The sequence below is a fragment of the Mirounga leonina genome, unplaced genomic scaffold (genome assembly GCF_011800145.1).
Source record: "Mirounga leonina isolate KUSES-001 unplaced genomic scaffold, KU_Mleo_1.0 Mir_118, whole genome shotgun sequence".
Classification (NCBI taxonomy): Eukaryota; Metazoa; Chordata; class Mammalia; order Carnivora; family Phocidae; genus Mirounga; species Mirounga leonina.
The window spans coordinates 831,025-844,445 of record NW_023270277.1 but is presented as its reverse complement, the minus strand read 5'-3'; the positions used below and the strand labels follow the sequence as shown (position 1 = coordinate 844,445).

The 13,421-nt window shown below is 60.8% G+C and overlaps 1 protein-coding gene and 1 long non-coding RNA gene across 5 annotated transcripts in view; one reads left to right on the top strand and one right to left on the bottom strand.

Moving 5' to 3' along the window:
• LOC118007339 (myelin transcription factor 1-like protein) overlaps positions 1-13,421 on the top strand; it is a 138,663-nt gene that overhangs the window by 121,486 nt on the left and 3,756 nt on the right. For 3 of the 4 annotated variants that reach the window (XM_035000368.1, XM_035000367.1, XM_035000366.1), the window contains exons 17-18: positions 3,174-3,265; positions 10,397-10,500. In XM_035000368.1, the coding sequence (XP_034856259.1) occupies positions 3,174-3,265; positions 10,397-10,500 (196 nt within the window). Of the gene's footprint in view, positions 1-3,173; positions 3,266-10,396; positions 10,507-13,421 lie in introns of all 4 variants that reach the window. The other variant, XM_035000369.1, reaches the window with a different exon arrangement.
• On the bottom strand, positions 1,199-12,748 carry LOC118007340. The gene is made up of 3 exons (XR_004678383.1): positions 12,418-12,748; positions 12,082-12,177; positions 1,199-1,321 (listed from the first exon to the last, which is right to left on the bottom strand). It is a non-coding gene; the product is annotated as an uncharacterized LOC118007340 (long non-coding RNA).

Here is a 13,421-nt window from a genome sequence, read left to right as displayed (position 1 = left end):
TCCTGATGACCCTCCCGCCGGGTGACCCTCCCTCCTGATGACCCTCCTGCCAGGTGACCCTCCCTCCTGATGACCCTCCGGCCACGGGCCGGGTGACCCTCTGGCTAGGGCGGCCAGCCTTCACCACGGGCAGTGTACCGGCGTCTGCCCTGTCCCCACACGTTCTGGGCTGGGCGTCTTAAGACCCTGGAGTGCCAGGAAGCAAGCCCCGTGGAGGCGTTCCACACCGTGGCATCAGTGTCCGGCCACCCACGCCAAGCCTGGTCCTCATGAGCCGGCTGGCAGAAGCCGGTGCGGCTGTAACCCAGAGTGTTAGCTGGGGTCTGTGCTGCGGGCCCAGCGGCACCGACTGGTCTCCTCTCTCGCGAGTGGGATGTTACATCGTAAGAGGGCCGTGATAGCAAGGTGAGGCCGTAAAAAGCAAAATACGGCGTTGAGGTGGTGAAACTCGGCTTGAAATATTCTGTTTGCCGCGGGAGTGTCCCTCCAGGCGAGGTGCTGAGCCACCAGCACCACCTTGCGCGACTCGTCCGAGTCCTGCGTCTCTGAAGGCCCTGCCCAGCCGCTCCCCGGGCGGCGAACAGCCTCCGGACCGCACGTGCCGGTTTGCTCGCAAGCCAGCCCGTGTCCCTTGAATGGACGAGGCTCCCCGCCTCTACGTCTCTGTAACCACGCCTCCCGGACACGTCCACGTACAAAGCTCTTTTCAGCTGACGGATTCTCCTGAAGGAGGTCCCTGTGGGGCCGGCGTCCCGATCAAGTGTCTGCCTCCCTCTCTCCCTCTGAAGCGCCTGCCTGGAGCCCACCCTGGCCGTGCTGGGCTGCTGCTGCAGCTGGACGCCTCGGGGCTGCAAGCTGCGGGGGCCACCAGTTAGCTATTTGGTGCCCAGAGGGACCAGAACTAAGATTCTGAGACTTTCCAAACCCCGACTCGGAGCAATGCAGTTTTAATTAGAGGAGTTTCCATAATGGCCGCTGGGTCTCCGAGGGAACCAGACTGAGTGCTCGGGGTCCACTCCTCGAAGGGGACAGACGTGGGACATTTCCCTGAGTCCTCCAGCCATCCGGGGCCCCAGGAGCCAGCACACCAGGACTCGAGGTCAGCGCGAGCTGCCACTGGATGCACACAGACCCGCCCTGCACGCAGGTCAGGGCCAGCGGACGCTTCCACGTTGGACCCAGGTGGACCGTGCAGTCCCTGTGCTTGAACGAAGCACGTCGCTCCGTGGGCCCGTCTCTGCCCCGATTCAGTGTCCCAGCTTCGGGGGACGCCTCCTGCAATGACACCATCGTCTGCATCCCTAGCTGGCTCTTTCGTCACCTGCAAACTGAGAGAAGTGAGGGAAGATCAAAGCGGGTTCTGCACGTCAGTGTGCTCTGGGAGTCCGTGTTTAAACGGTGCTCAGGTCTGGGACCAGCACTGCAGGAACCCACGGGAGGACCTGAGCGCGTCTGCTCTGCTGGCTGCACTTCACCGATCCCTCCCCTTCTCTGCTGTGCGCCCACCCACTGTCATCACTAAGTTCTCAGGACAGGACGATCGGGCGGGGAGATGCCGAGTGTATGGGAGCCTCTGGACCAGGCTGGCAAGGAGACGGCCTCTGAGAAACAGCCCCGATGAGCACAGATAGGGAAAGACAACCAGGATGCAAACTGGCCGCGTCCACCGGGCACCCTCCCGAGAGCCAGGGACTGGAGACGGGCCGGGACTGCCTTGTAACAGCGGGGCCGGGGGGCAGACACAAACACCAACAAACTGCACCTGCGGACATCGGGCGCAGGGTCCTGAGAAGACGCTGGAGGTGGGCGGAGGAGGAGAGGGACCTCAGGGTCCCTGGGGACTCACGCCTGTCAATCTAGAAACACCACCAGCAAATGGTTCACAGCAGCATGGTCCCGGGACGAGCGACAGGGGCAGAGATGACTCAGCATCTCCCGGATCCTCCGGTGCAGCCACCAAGCACAGACCCCTCACCGATGGCTTATCAAAGACAACGTAGACATCGGTGCGAACTGTGAGAGAATCTGTGTGAGGATACTTGGAAAGCATCCTTACATTAACGTGGACAATACTAGTTATTGCTAATAACCACATAAACCACACTGCCGTTGGGTGTTGGATGGATACAGGTATAGATCAGCCCCCAACAGGCTGTGAACAGGGGCCATCTGGCACCGAATTACGGATGAAACGCATGTGTGATGTAAATATACATGTAATACTGGATATACAGCCGTGTGCAAATGTACAGTTTTCATGTCACGAGGGCCGGGGGCCCCCGGGGTGCCCTCACATGGTGGCCGGGGAAGTGTGAGGGGTGAGCCCCCCAGGGGCAGGTGTGATGCAGCCCAGGCTCGGGGCCACAGAAGGTGCTCGGGACGCAGAATCGTCCTCCATGCATACACAGCACGAAAGGGAAGGAGGGACGGGAGCCGTCCTGAGAAGACAGTGGTCAGGCGCATGGACCCATTTCAGGTGCAGAGCGTGGGCTCCCAGAGACGACCAGCGTTAGCAACGTCAGGGGCGGCGGGGAAGTTTGCAAAGAGGCCGCACATTTGATGTCAGCGGCAAACAGGTTTTAAACCTTCAAGTGAGGTCATGATATTGAGGTTCTGTTTTTACACCTGCTGCCACCCCCCCCCCCCCAATAATCTACTGGAGGCAGGACAGGGCAGGGGGAGACGGATGTGCCGTGAGACAGAACGGTTGAACCTAGGCTGAGCTCATTATTCGATCTTTCTACATCTGAATGTTTAAAAGCAAATCTTAATTCAGGCCTTGTGTAAGTTTGACACTTTCCACAGTAAGGAAGTTTCCAGATAATCGCTCCATAGAGAACCCCAAGCGGCCCCAGGAGGCATGCGGTGAAGGGCGTGTCTGCTCTGGCCGGAGCCCGGCCACCGTGACTTCCGCTGAGGCCCCGACCGGCCGTGTGTCAGCCTGGAACTGCCCCTGATCCACAGGCAGACGCAGCCTCCCTCATGTGCAGGGAGTGGGCCACACGGCGTCCGCCGCTCGGGCTCATTTCCCTTTGCCACAAAGCCCTTTGCCGGCAACCAGTCTGATAAAATGCCTCGGTGACGTGCCGGGCTCCTGACTCTTCTCGCTGCAGGGCTGGGGGCTCTTCTTCAGAGACCCATAACTCATGCTCCCTTGTGTCTTGTCCCCCCAGCTTGTCGGGGTGCCCACGAGCCACGTCAGCCATGAAGAAGGCGAAGCTGTCTGGAGAGCAGATGCTGACCATCCGACAACGGGCCAGCAATGGTGAGCACCCCTCCCTGGGGCGGCCGCCGCGGCCCCAGCCCCGGCCTGTCCCGCCCAGACGGAGCCCCAGACGGTGGCAGCCTTTCTGCTTCGAGAGCCGGGGCGGGATTATTCCGTCCACGTCTAGGAAGCTAGTCCACTCGCTGGAGGAGGGGCATCCCCAAACTCACCGCTTGCTGGGACCCCTGACAGTCCCAGTGATTTGCTCCCCAGAACCCCGGCAGCCCCCCATTGTGCCTTTGCCCCCAGGCCCTCCTGCAGGGGCCGAGTCCAGGACAGCACTCCTGTCCCCTCCATGCTCAGCCTCCCAGTGGACGGGCCTGACCATGCACAAGCACCATCTCCCTCCACGTGCCTGTGGGCGCCCCTGGGCACAGAGTGCAGGGGCCCCCCGGGAGGGCCAGGGGCCCAGCTTCATCCTTGTAAACCCCCCCTGCGGCAGAGCCCCTCTGGGACCCCAAAGTCAGTACTCGTGGTGTTTTCGTGGTCCCTGGGGATGTGGCAGGGCGGGAGAAGTGTCTGCTGGCTGAGGAGACGAGACCACGCTCATCCTGTAACAGGGTCCTTTCCTAGTCTCCTAAATGGGACCTTTTCCAAATTTGGGGAGCTTTTGTTGGTGACTTCTGCATGAAAGGCCCCCACGCGTGGCACAGGCGAGTGCTCCTTGCACCAGGGCTGCAAGGCACCCAAGGGGACACGGGTGTGTTAGGTGAGCCCGTCCACGCCAAGTCATGCGCTGCTGGCCGTGAGGTCAGAGTTCATGAAGCAACGCTGTGCATGCAGGAAGGTGTTTTCCAGCAGAAATACATGCAACACAAGCGTACACACTGACGGGCCGATGAAAATGAGCAGAGGCGCCCAGGGGTGGCAGCTAACTCGGGGTTGGCGGAGACTCCAGAGGACGTCACTCCAGGGGCTACGGAACGGAGCGTCATCTGCAGCCACTCAGCAAACTGTGGCCTTGGGGGGCAGGAGGACCTTGTGAGCAGGCGGCTGACGCGGAGCCGGGCCGACCGTGACGCTGGGGCAGGCACTGCCCTCACTGTGGGCTCCTCAGGGCGTCAAGCGCTGCAGGACGTGGGTCACGCCTGGGCGAAGTCCCTGGACCCATCCCAGGAGCTGCGTGCCACGGCTCTGGCCCCGTGGACCCTGGCCTCCTGTGCTGAGGCTCTGCGTGAGGCTGCCTCCCCTCGCGGGAAGGCCAGGGCGCCAGGGCCCCGCGGCCTCCACCGGTCACCTGCCCGTTCATGACAGGCCCTGACCACAGCTCAGGGCCTCTGTGCGTGGCTTGCACTACACAGTCCTTAATGTGTGGCTGACCATGGGCCGGAAGATGGCGAGGGTCATGGTGTTTGCGTCTTGCTGGCGTGGGCTCCAGCCTCCGGCTTCTGCTGGACTGGTGCTGGCTGCCGGAGGCAGGGAGCGTGGTTAGACCGAGCGCCACCTCCCACACGTTCTGGGACCCGCACGGTCGCCCGAACCTGAGGCCCCGTGTGGGGCAGCCTCCCCGAGGCGCCAGGCCCACCACGTCGCTCGTCTTGGGCGTCTCAGGGCAGCGCTCATTGCCCCGGAAGAAACCGGCCCGACACTCTTTCCAAAACGCCCCGCGTGGCCTGTCCCCCCAGACAACCCTGTGCCCAAGCAAGGCTCCATGGGCCAGTGGGTCTGCTTTGTCAGCTTCTGACTCGTCAGCGAAGGAGGCAGCCGTGAGCTGGGCGGCCAGCGCAGAGCAGGAAAGGAAAGGAAACACGAGCGGATCCGCAAACCCCAACGAGGGGCCGTTCCGTCGGCGGGAAGTCGCGGGGTGTGCGTCTCAGGACCACAAAGGGCCATGTCTCTTCCGAGGGGCAGCGGAACCCAGAGTCCTCTGGCCACGCCGGGCGTGGCTGCCCGCAGAACCAGCGCTCTCTCAGGGACGGGAGCACGCGCGGCGGTCTGGGCCACCTCCCAGGAGGCGGCAGGATGGCTCCGTCCCGCGGGGACCTGCACACGGCGCCCGGGTCTGCGCCTGGACACGGGAGGCCTGATCCCGGGGTCGGGGCAGGAGCCTGGCTCTCTGCGGCGGCTTCTGGTGAGCGCGTGCGTGCCACGAGGACGCTCCGTGCCCAGAGCACGAGCCGTGGAAGCCGGTCCAGGCGGGTCTCCACGAGCCCGGGGCCGGGCTGCAGCCTGTCGTGTCTCGTCTGTGCAGACCAGGGTCATTCTCACTACGCCCGGGGGCCGCTTCGTTCCGTGCCACGGCTGTGGCGCAGGACGTGGACAGTCAGGCATCGCCCGCGCCCCGTGTGGCTACCTCAGGGGCAGCGCGTTGCTGCTCCTCGGGGGACAGGGCGTGAGCACCCCGCCTTCCTCAGCAACTCTTTGCCCATCCTTCAGAATCAAAAGATCTGGCTTTGGTGCTCCCTAGCTCCATCCCTCTCTCCTTGAGTATCTGGAGTGTAGAATCTTACGTGTTGCTCTTACACATTCCTAACACACGTGTCCGGAAGCTTCCCTCCCTCCACACCCTGGCCTGCACGGAGCGCCAAGACCTCAAGGAGACCACCGTGGCGTGGTTGGGCAGCCCCTGCTCTGGGCTCCCAGGGCCTTCCCTCGAGTGTGCACCTGCTTGGAAAGGCACTGTTCTAAGTGGCCTTGAAGCCCTGAAGTCCCTGGTCCACCCTGCCCTCCCTCCTCCTCCTCGATCTCATTCTTCAAGCTTGGAGAGGAGTCTGCTCTCACCTGTTCCCGCACAAGGTCACTGTGATTTCTCTCCCACTGAATGAGCTCCCAGAGCAACCGGTGTGGGGAGACGTTACCGAGGCCGCCTGCCGTCCCTGCCCGCCCGCCTGCATTGCCACGGCAGTGGGGCTGTCCCTGGCTCTGTGGTGGGTTTTTGTTGGGTTTTGCCCAGAAGGAAATGAGATAAGCCCTCCTTTTTCTTTCCTCTATTATCACGGAAGACAGGAAGCCGAGGGAAGGGCTGTGACTTCTGTTGCACAAGGAGGCTGCAGCGACCCTCTGTCGGGCCCCTGCGCGGCGAGCGGCCTCACCTGCGGCAGGTAGTTACAAACGTTTAGCTCAGCCTAGCCGCCCTCGAGGGGAGGGCCCCGCGGGGCCTGTGGGTGTCGCCCTGAGACACAAGCATCAACAAGCAGGCCAAGGGCCCTGGCTTCCCGGGGTGGAGTCTCCGTCCCCGCTGCACCCCGGTCTGCGCTCCCAGGTCCAGTGCTCTCCCCTCTCCAGGAGTGGGCCTCGTGCGGAGCCCTGGGGCCCTCAGGGTGTCCTAGGGGCAGGCGCACATTCGCGGCTTTAAGGAAATTCGTTTCCAGACACTCAAATTCCTCCTGACGGTCTCCTGAACCCAGGGGACTGAGGGTCCGTCCGTTCTCCCTGCCCCTCCCGGCGTGCTGCTTGCCCCACCTTCATGAGAGAAAGGCTGCTCAGAGTTGGGCCGAAGTGCTTGCTGGCACCCAAGAGGGCGCCCGGACGGCTGGGCTCTGGGGGTGCAGCCCGGAGTGCCGGAGGGCCGGGCGCGAGCGCCTCATGGGGAGACACGGCGGGCACCCTGCTCCTGTTTCCTGGAGGCAGAACTGCTGATGCTCACGGGTCCATCGTTCAGCACTCCCAGAGGGGAAATCAGAGATGGGAAGGCCACCAAGCGACCCTTGCTGCAGTTTCACTGGACTTAAAATGACCTCCTCAGGAAGTTGATCTGAACTGCAGACTGGTTTGGTGATGACGCGTGATCAGCCGGTTGGTTTATGTAGTGGACATCTCCCGTAAATCTTACGAACCGAACATCTTGGTCCAGGTTTTGATGGACATATATTTAAGGCGCTCTGCAGCATACAATTTTGCATTTATATATATATATATATGTAATTCTATATATAATTCTAAATATATATAATTCTAAATTTTAATAGTTTCATATATATGAAAGGGCTGTGACTGCTGTTGCACAAGGAGGCTGCAGGCGACCCTTTTAATAGTTTCATATATATGAAACTATTAAAATTTAGAATAAGAAATTTAGAGGACAACTTTAAGACTTATAAAAAGAAATTTTTTTTTAATTCTTTAATTCAACAAAAAATGAGGCCCACTGCGCTAGACCACATACCATATTTTTGCTCTTTCTCTTCCCTTTAATGATTTGTCAGCTCGCAGCACTGAGTTAGCAGGACAAAACCAGCCCATGCCACTTTTCGGGCAGGTAAGCACGGAGACCACGGATGCTCAGGGGCCTCTGGCTTCTGAGGCAACTCCTGATGTTCAACGGTCTTCTCTAGCCGCCGCTTGGCAAGTCCCACTGAGTCAGGTGTCTTATGTAGATTTAGTTATCTCTTCCTACCACTGTGTCAGGGAGGGACACTCTGCAGTGGAGGATTTGGAGGTTTAGAAGGACTAAGAAAATTACTCATCACAAAACTCTTAAGTGGAAGGACATGGATTTAGATCCCAGGTCCATCATGTTTCAGATCCCAGGCTGTAACCCCCCGACTTCTCAAACCCTGCACCAGGGCGGTTCAGAAATACATCCAGCCTTCAGGAAATATCTATCCCAAGTTGTGTGATCTCTGCCTCTGCTTACGTGTTGGTGCCCATGAAAGTTAAATAGAAAGTAGTCTTTTTGGATGCTCTTTTGTAAAAATTCAGATCAGTAGAATGGACCTCCAAGATTTCAGCCATATTCTGGGGAGACCACGTGCTCTTCTCAGACCTTTATCCAACTTCTAAGCTTGCATTTGCCAGAATACAGGCCCAGGACATGTTGACATTTCGGGCTGTTCTGTATGCTTCACTTCATATCAGCTACCATGGATAGAGCATGTCTAACAAGGCAATTAAGATGATTTCATTGCAATCCTTAGGCCCACTATTTCTCCCACAGTTCTCTGGGCTTTATGATTACGTGGTGATCTCCAAACGGCCTATCCCGAAACGAGTTGTTTCGTTCATAATTCCATTCGTACATTCTCAGTGGAAACAAGCTATCTTGATGTTGGGAACAGGCATGAGCACAGAACATTTATCACCCGCGCTATCAGGAAGTAACCAAAATCAATGTCCCGATCCAATGACGGTCCCGGAAAGGAGCTGCACCAGCCGTCCGGTGCGGGTCCACCACGGTGGTTACCTTCTCAAAACGCAACAGGTCTACTCTTTGACACTTTAAGCCACGATACATACATAAAAAATTAGAATTCTTATCTAACGGATATAAGAAACCTGTCCTTTTGTTTGATGATTGCTTTTGCTCTGGGCAGTGCATTCACACACGGCCCTGGGAGAGACCCTGGGGAGAGACAGTCCCCCACTGCAGGGGCCCGGAGAAGAGAGCTTCTGAGGGAATAACGGTGTCTTTCAAAGTAGTGTGACACTGGAGAGACCCCAGCCTCGGGGGTGGGAGAGAGCAGGAAGTCTGCCGTGCTTCCAGAACCCGAGACGGCCCCTCGCGCGCATGCAGTTCTCTGTTCCGCGGGAACTATCACGCACGGCTGCGAAGAGAGAAGTTCTAAGATTGTTCACACCTGAAACACTGAAGAAATACGACATGAAGGACCCACTCAGAAATCCGAGCAGAAATTCCCTCGGAACACAGCACAGCCCCAGGCACGGAGGGGCCGTCGCGTGGAGACTGCCATGGCCCCGTGCACACCGGAGACGTCCTCGAGCTTGGGCTGGTTGCAACTTAAAGGAACGCGTGGTGAGCCCCGGTTAGGGGATAAAGGGCTTACAAATCAGGATGCTTAGGCCTCGGGCGGTCCAATAATTACGGTGGCCACCTCCCGGGACGAGTCTCCAGAGTGCAAAGTATTACATGCAGGAACTCACTCAGCCCAACTCCTAATTGTGAAAGTTGCCACAGAGTCTGGTCTCATGTGGAAAGGGGGAAAATGTAACAGCCCGCCCCTGAGAAAGGGTACACCCCATCGCTGGAAGGCTTTCCTGGGAGCCGTGAACTGCTTCCGGAGATGCATCTGATGGCGACCAGAGTTGCTCTGGACCCGGGGACACAAAGGCCGGGGACGCGCACCCAGGGCCTCTGCGGTGGGGCCAGGGCTGCAAGACCCAGGCTTGGGGTCAGGCGAGCCCCAGCCGGTCCCTGTGGGGGGGATGGACCTCGGCAGGCTCAGGATCCACGCATCCCCAGGCGGGTCTGTGGGAAGAGATTCGGGACGAAGGACCTGCTCACCGGGCCTCTGCAGTGTCCCTCCGTGTCTCGGGCCTTCCCTCCCAGGTGGCCGCACCCCTTCTGTCTGCAGACCCACAGAAGGGCGTCTGCCCTGGGACCTCCGAGGCCTGGGCTCCGTGCCTTTCCCGTGGCTTTGCATGAGCATCCCCTGCTGTGCCCTGTGACCCGTGTCCCGGGTTATCAAAGGTGATGGCATCTGCAGGCGTCCCGCTCTTCTTCCCCGAGTACATTCAGCCGCATGAGACCCAATGGCCAGAACGACGGAGGGTCCGGATTGTTCCCTCCCTGGCGTGTCCTGCCGCCAGCAAGCAGCCCAGGCGCCCGGCGTGGCCCCCAGGGCACACACAAGGCTGCCACCACCCCAGCCTTGTCGGTGGAGGCGCGTTTTCTGCATTCAAAAGGAGGAGTTGTTTACATCAGTTAAATGTCCTCCGTGCGGAGAGCCCTTCAGAAGGCCCCTGAAACCTGCCTCCACCAGCACGAGGCTTCCTTGCAGCGCAGGCGGGAGGTGGCCCTGAGCACCCCAGGCGTCAGGGGGTTTGGCCACCTGTGGGCAGCGGGGCTGGGCCTGGTGAGGGTGCATCCGCGCACAGCCTGGCACATCCCCCAGTGGTGGCAGAGAAAGAGACAGACAGACAGGGGACAGACCAAGGAGGCAGGTGATGGGCTGAAGCAGGTCACCCACCCCAGGACAGAGCGGCTCTGGGCCGGCGCGCGGTGCGGGGGGGTCGCGTGTGCTCCGCTGATTCTCTCCGCAGGGTAGGTGCTATGATGGCGAGGAGGGCAGCGGGAGGGCTGGACGGCCACGTGAACTGTCACTGTTTTTTTTAACCCAAGAGTATATTTGTCCAGCAGATTCAGTTCCGAATACAAAAAGAACAAAGAAAAGTCAAAATTCTAACTCCGTCTTCACGTTCGATGGCTTTAACGCAGTCCTGTCACCCCCACAGGTATAGAAAATGACGAGGAAATCAAACAGCTAGACGAGGAAATCAAGGAGCTCAACGAGTCCAACTCGCAGATGGAGGCCGACATGATTAAACTGAGGACTCAGGTAACAGTTTTTGAAACCCTAAATGTTAGCCGCAGGCGCCGGCCCCGGGACGCGTGCTCCCCCTTCCTCTCGCTCCTCGCCCCCCTTCATCTCGCACCCTGCTTTTGGCAGCAGAACGCGCGGACGCACCGTGGCCACTGCCGCCCGGCTTCTGCCCGCGCACGCTTTAGTGAGAGGCGGTCGGCAAGGAGTGCTGCCAAGAGGGCCGCTTGTGCCTGCAGATGAGCTGCTTCCTTCCCGGGACACAGGCGGCCCTAATGCCCTGCGGCCGCTGTGCTAGGGAGAGAGCTGAAGCTCCCAGAGAAGGGCAGCGTGGCCCCGGGGGCGGGTGGAAGGCTGCGAGCTCATGCGGGTCCCAGGCCCAGATGCCCAGTGACAGGAGGGGGGAGGGAGGGAACAGCCTTTACTGAGCATCTGCTGGATGCCTGACTGTGAGGCTGTGGTGCGTAGCCCCACTGTGCTCACAGCGGTCAACCAGGTAAGTGTCATCACTGCCATCTGACGCACACGGTGACCCCCTTGGCTAAGCCGGGGCGGATGGCCAAGCTGCTGCAGCTCAGAGCCTCCTGTCCCTGAGTCCCAGGCTGTGCCCCCCGCGCCCTGCCGCCTCTCCCAGAGCGGCCTGGGGTCCCGGTGCCACGTGGGCTCTGGGATTGGGCCGCCATTGCAGGTCACAGGTACGGCCAGGCACTTCTATACTGGGAGAAAGCGGGGCTGCATGCCCCCCACCCCTGCAGACCCTCCTGGCAGCCGACAGTGTGGCTGGTAGGGTCCGGGTCTGGCCTCAGGACACCAGGTAGTGGTTGCAGCTCAGCCGCGGGCTGGTTCTGTCTGCGGTGGCACCCCATCTCCAGGGAGGGGCATCTCAGGCTGTGTCCCCACCAGAACGCCCAAAAGGAACCCCATGGGTGCCTGTGAGTGGGAAGGAAGCACAAAGGGTGGGCGTTCTCTACGTGGGGTCGCTTTCACACCCACCTCCTCGCCCATAGCAGCCTCGTCCAGGCTGTGCTCTGGCCCCTGGCTCAGCACGCTCACCTGGCCAAAGGCTCGCCTGGAACGGGTGGCAGATTTCCGTAGCATTTATCCAAACGCCCGGCTGTGATCAGCCTGCGGCCGGAGGTCCGCCGGAGGTGCTGGCCTCAAGAGGACCCCAGGGCCACACAAACACCCCGCGCCCCCACCTCAGCCACGACTGGTTTCACCAGATCCAGTGAAAACACCTGCCCCGACTCTGGTTCTGCTCCCGAGGGTGACAGCCTGAGCAGCCTCATCAGTCCTGCTCGCACTCCAACAATCCCGAGGACTCAGAATCCCTTTTCTGTGCAGGGTGGTGACAAAACACACTTGTGACCCCTGGGAAACGCTGCTTTCCCCCAGGTCTGACCAGCAGAGCTCTCCCGCCTGTGGACGGGGCCGGCGCGGGGCCAGACGCCACGCTCCCAGACCCGGCTTCCCAGGGGCCCCAGAGCATGCCTGCTCCGGTCACCCCCCACTGGCCGTTTTGTCCCCATGCAGGTCGCCAGGGACCCTTCAGGGCTCTCTGACATCCGACGTGCTGTGCTCCACCAGGCATCTGCTTACCTCTGATGTCAAAAATGAGTTTTAAGGTTTGCTGTGTATTCTCACTGTCCTGGCCGATGTCCCTCGGGTGGCTCCTCTTCTCTGGAAGGCCAGCGTCTGCAAGTGATGGGAGGACCCTGAGCCCTGTGGTCGCCGGGGTGGGAGGGGGCGGCGTGTCATGAAGGACAGGCAGCCTGCAGCGTGGCCGAGCCGTCCAGACCTGGTGTCAGCTCAGCAGCAGAGCATTCCGCCAATTCCCAGCAGCCTCAGCTGGCCGCGCGGCGCTCAGGGACAAATGAGGCTGCGGCCAAGTAGTCCACGTACCCGCCAGCCCCGTGAGTGCCTTGGCCTTCTAACCTTTGGCCAAGGCACACATAACGTCCCCACTTGTCTCAGAAAGTGCTGGAAGGTTGGTGGTCCTGAAGCTGGGCTTTCTCCAGCCTCTGGTGCCCTCACTCCAGGATGGGGACAGAACGAACAATGCAGGCGCCTTCCGTCACAGACACCTTCTACCAGAGCTAGCTCTGGCCTTTCTAACACTGGGCATCGCTGCCGCAGCGGTACCCATCGTTGCTCCAGGAAGGATCTAAGAGGACAGCATCGGCCTCCTCCTCTTCCCTGCCCCTCCCAGAGCAGGAGAGGGGGGGCGCTGAGCCTCGCCCTCCCACAGCTGGGGCAGGGATGCAGGGCCTGGGGGCAGGGAAGCAGGGCCTGGGGCAGGGAGACAGGGCCTGGGGGCAGGGAGGCAGGGTCTGAGTCAGGGAGACAGGGCCTGGGGGCAGGGAGACAGGGTCTGAGTCAGAGAGACAGGGCCTGGGGGCAGGGAGGCAGGGCCTGGGGCAGGGATACAGAGCCTGGGGGCAGGGAGACAGGGCCTGGGACAGGGAGACAGGGCCTGGGGTCAGGGAGACAGGGTCTGAGTCAGAGAGACAGGGCCTGGGGGCAGGGAGGCAGGGCCTGGGGGCAGGGAGACAGGGCCTGGGGTCAGGGAGACAGGGCCTGGGGCAGGGAGACAGGGCCTGGGACAGGGAGACAGGGCCTGGGGGCAGGGAGGCAAGGCCTGGGGTCAGGGAGACAGGGCCTGAAGGCAGGGAGACAGGGCCTGGGGTCAGGGAGACAGGGCCTGGGGCAGGGAGACAGGGCCTGGGACAGGGAGACAGGGCCTGGGGGCAGGGAGGCAGGGCCTGAGTCAGGGAGACAGGGCCTGGGGGCAGGGAGATAGGGCCTGGGGACAGAGAGGCAGGGCCTGGGGGTAGGGGGGCAGGGCCTGGGACAGGGAGGCAGGGCCTGGGACAGGGAGGCAGGGCCTGGGGGCAGGGAGGCAGGGTCTGAGTCAGGGAGGCAGGGTCTGAGTTAGGGAG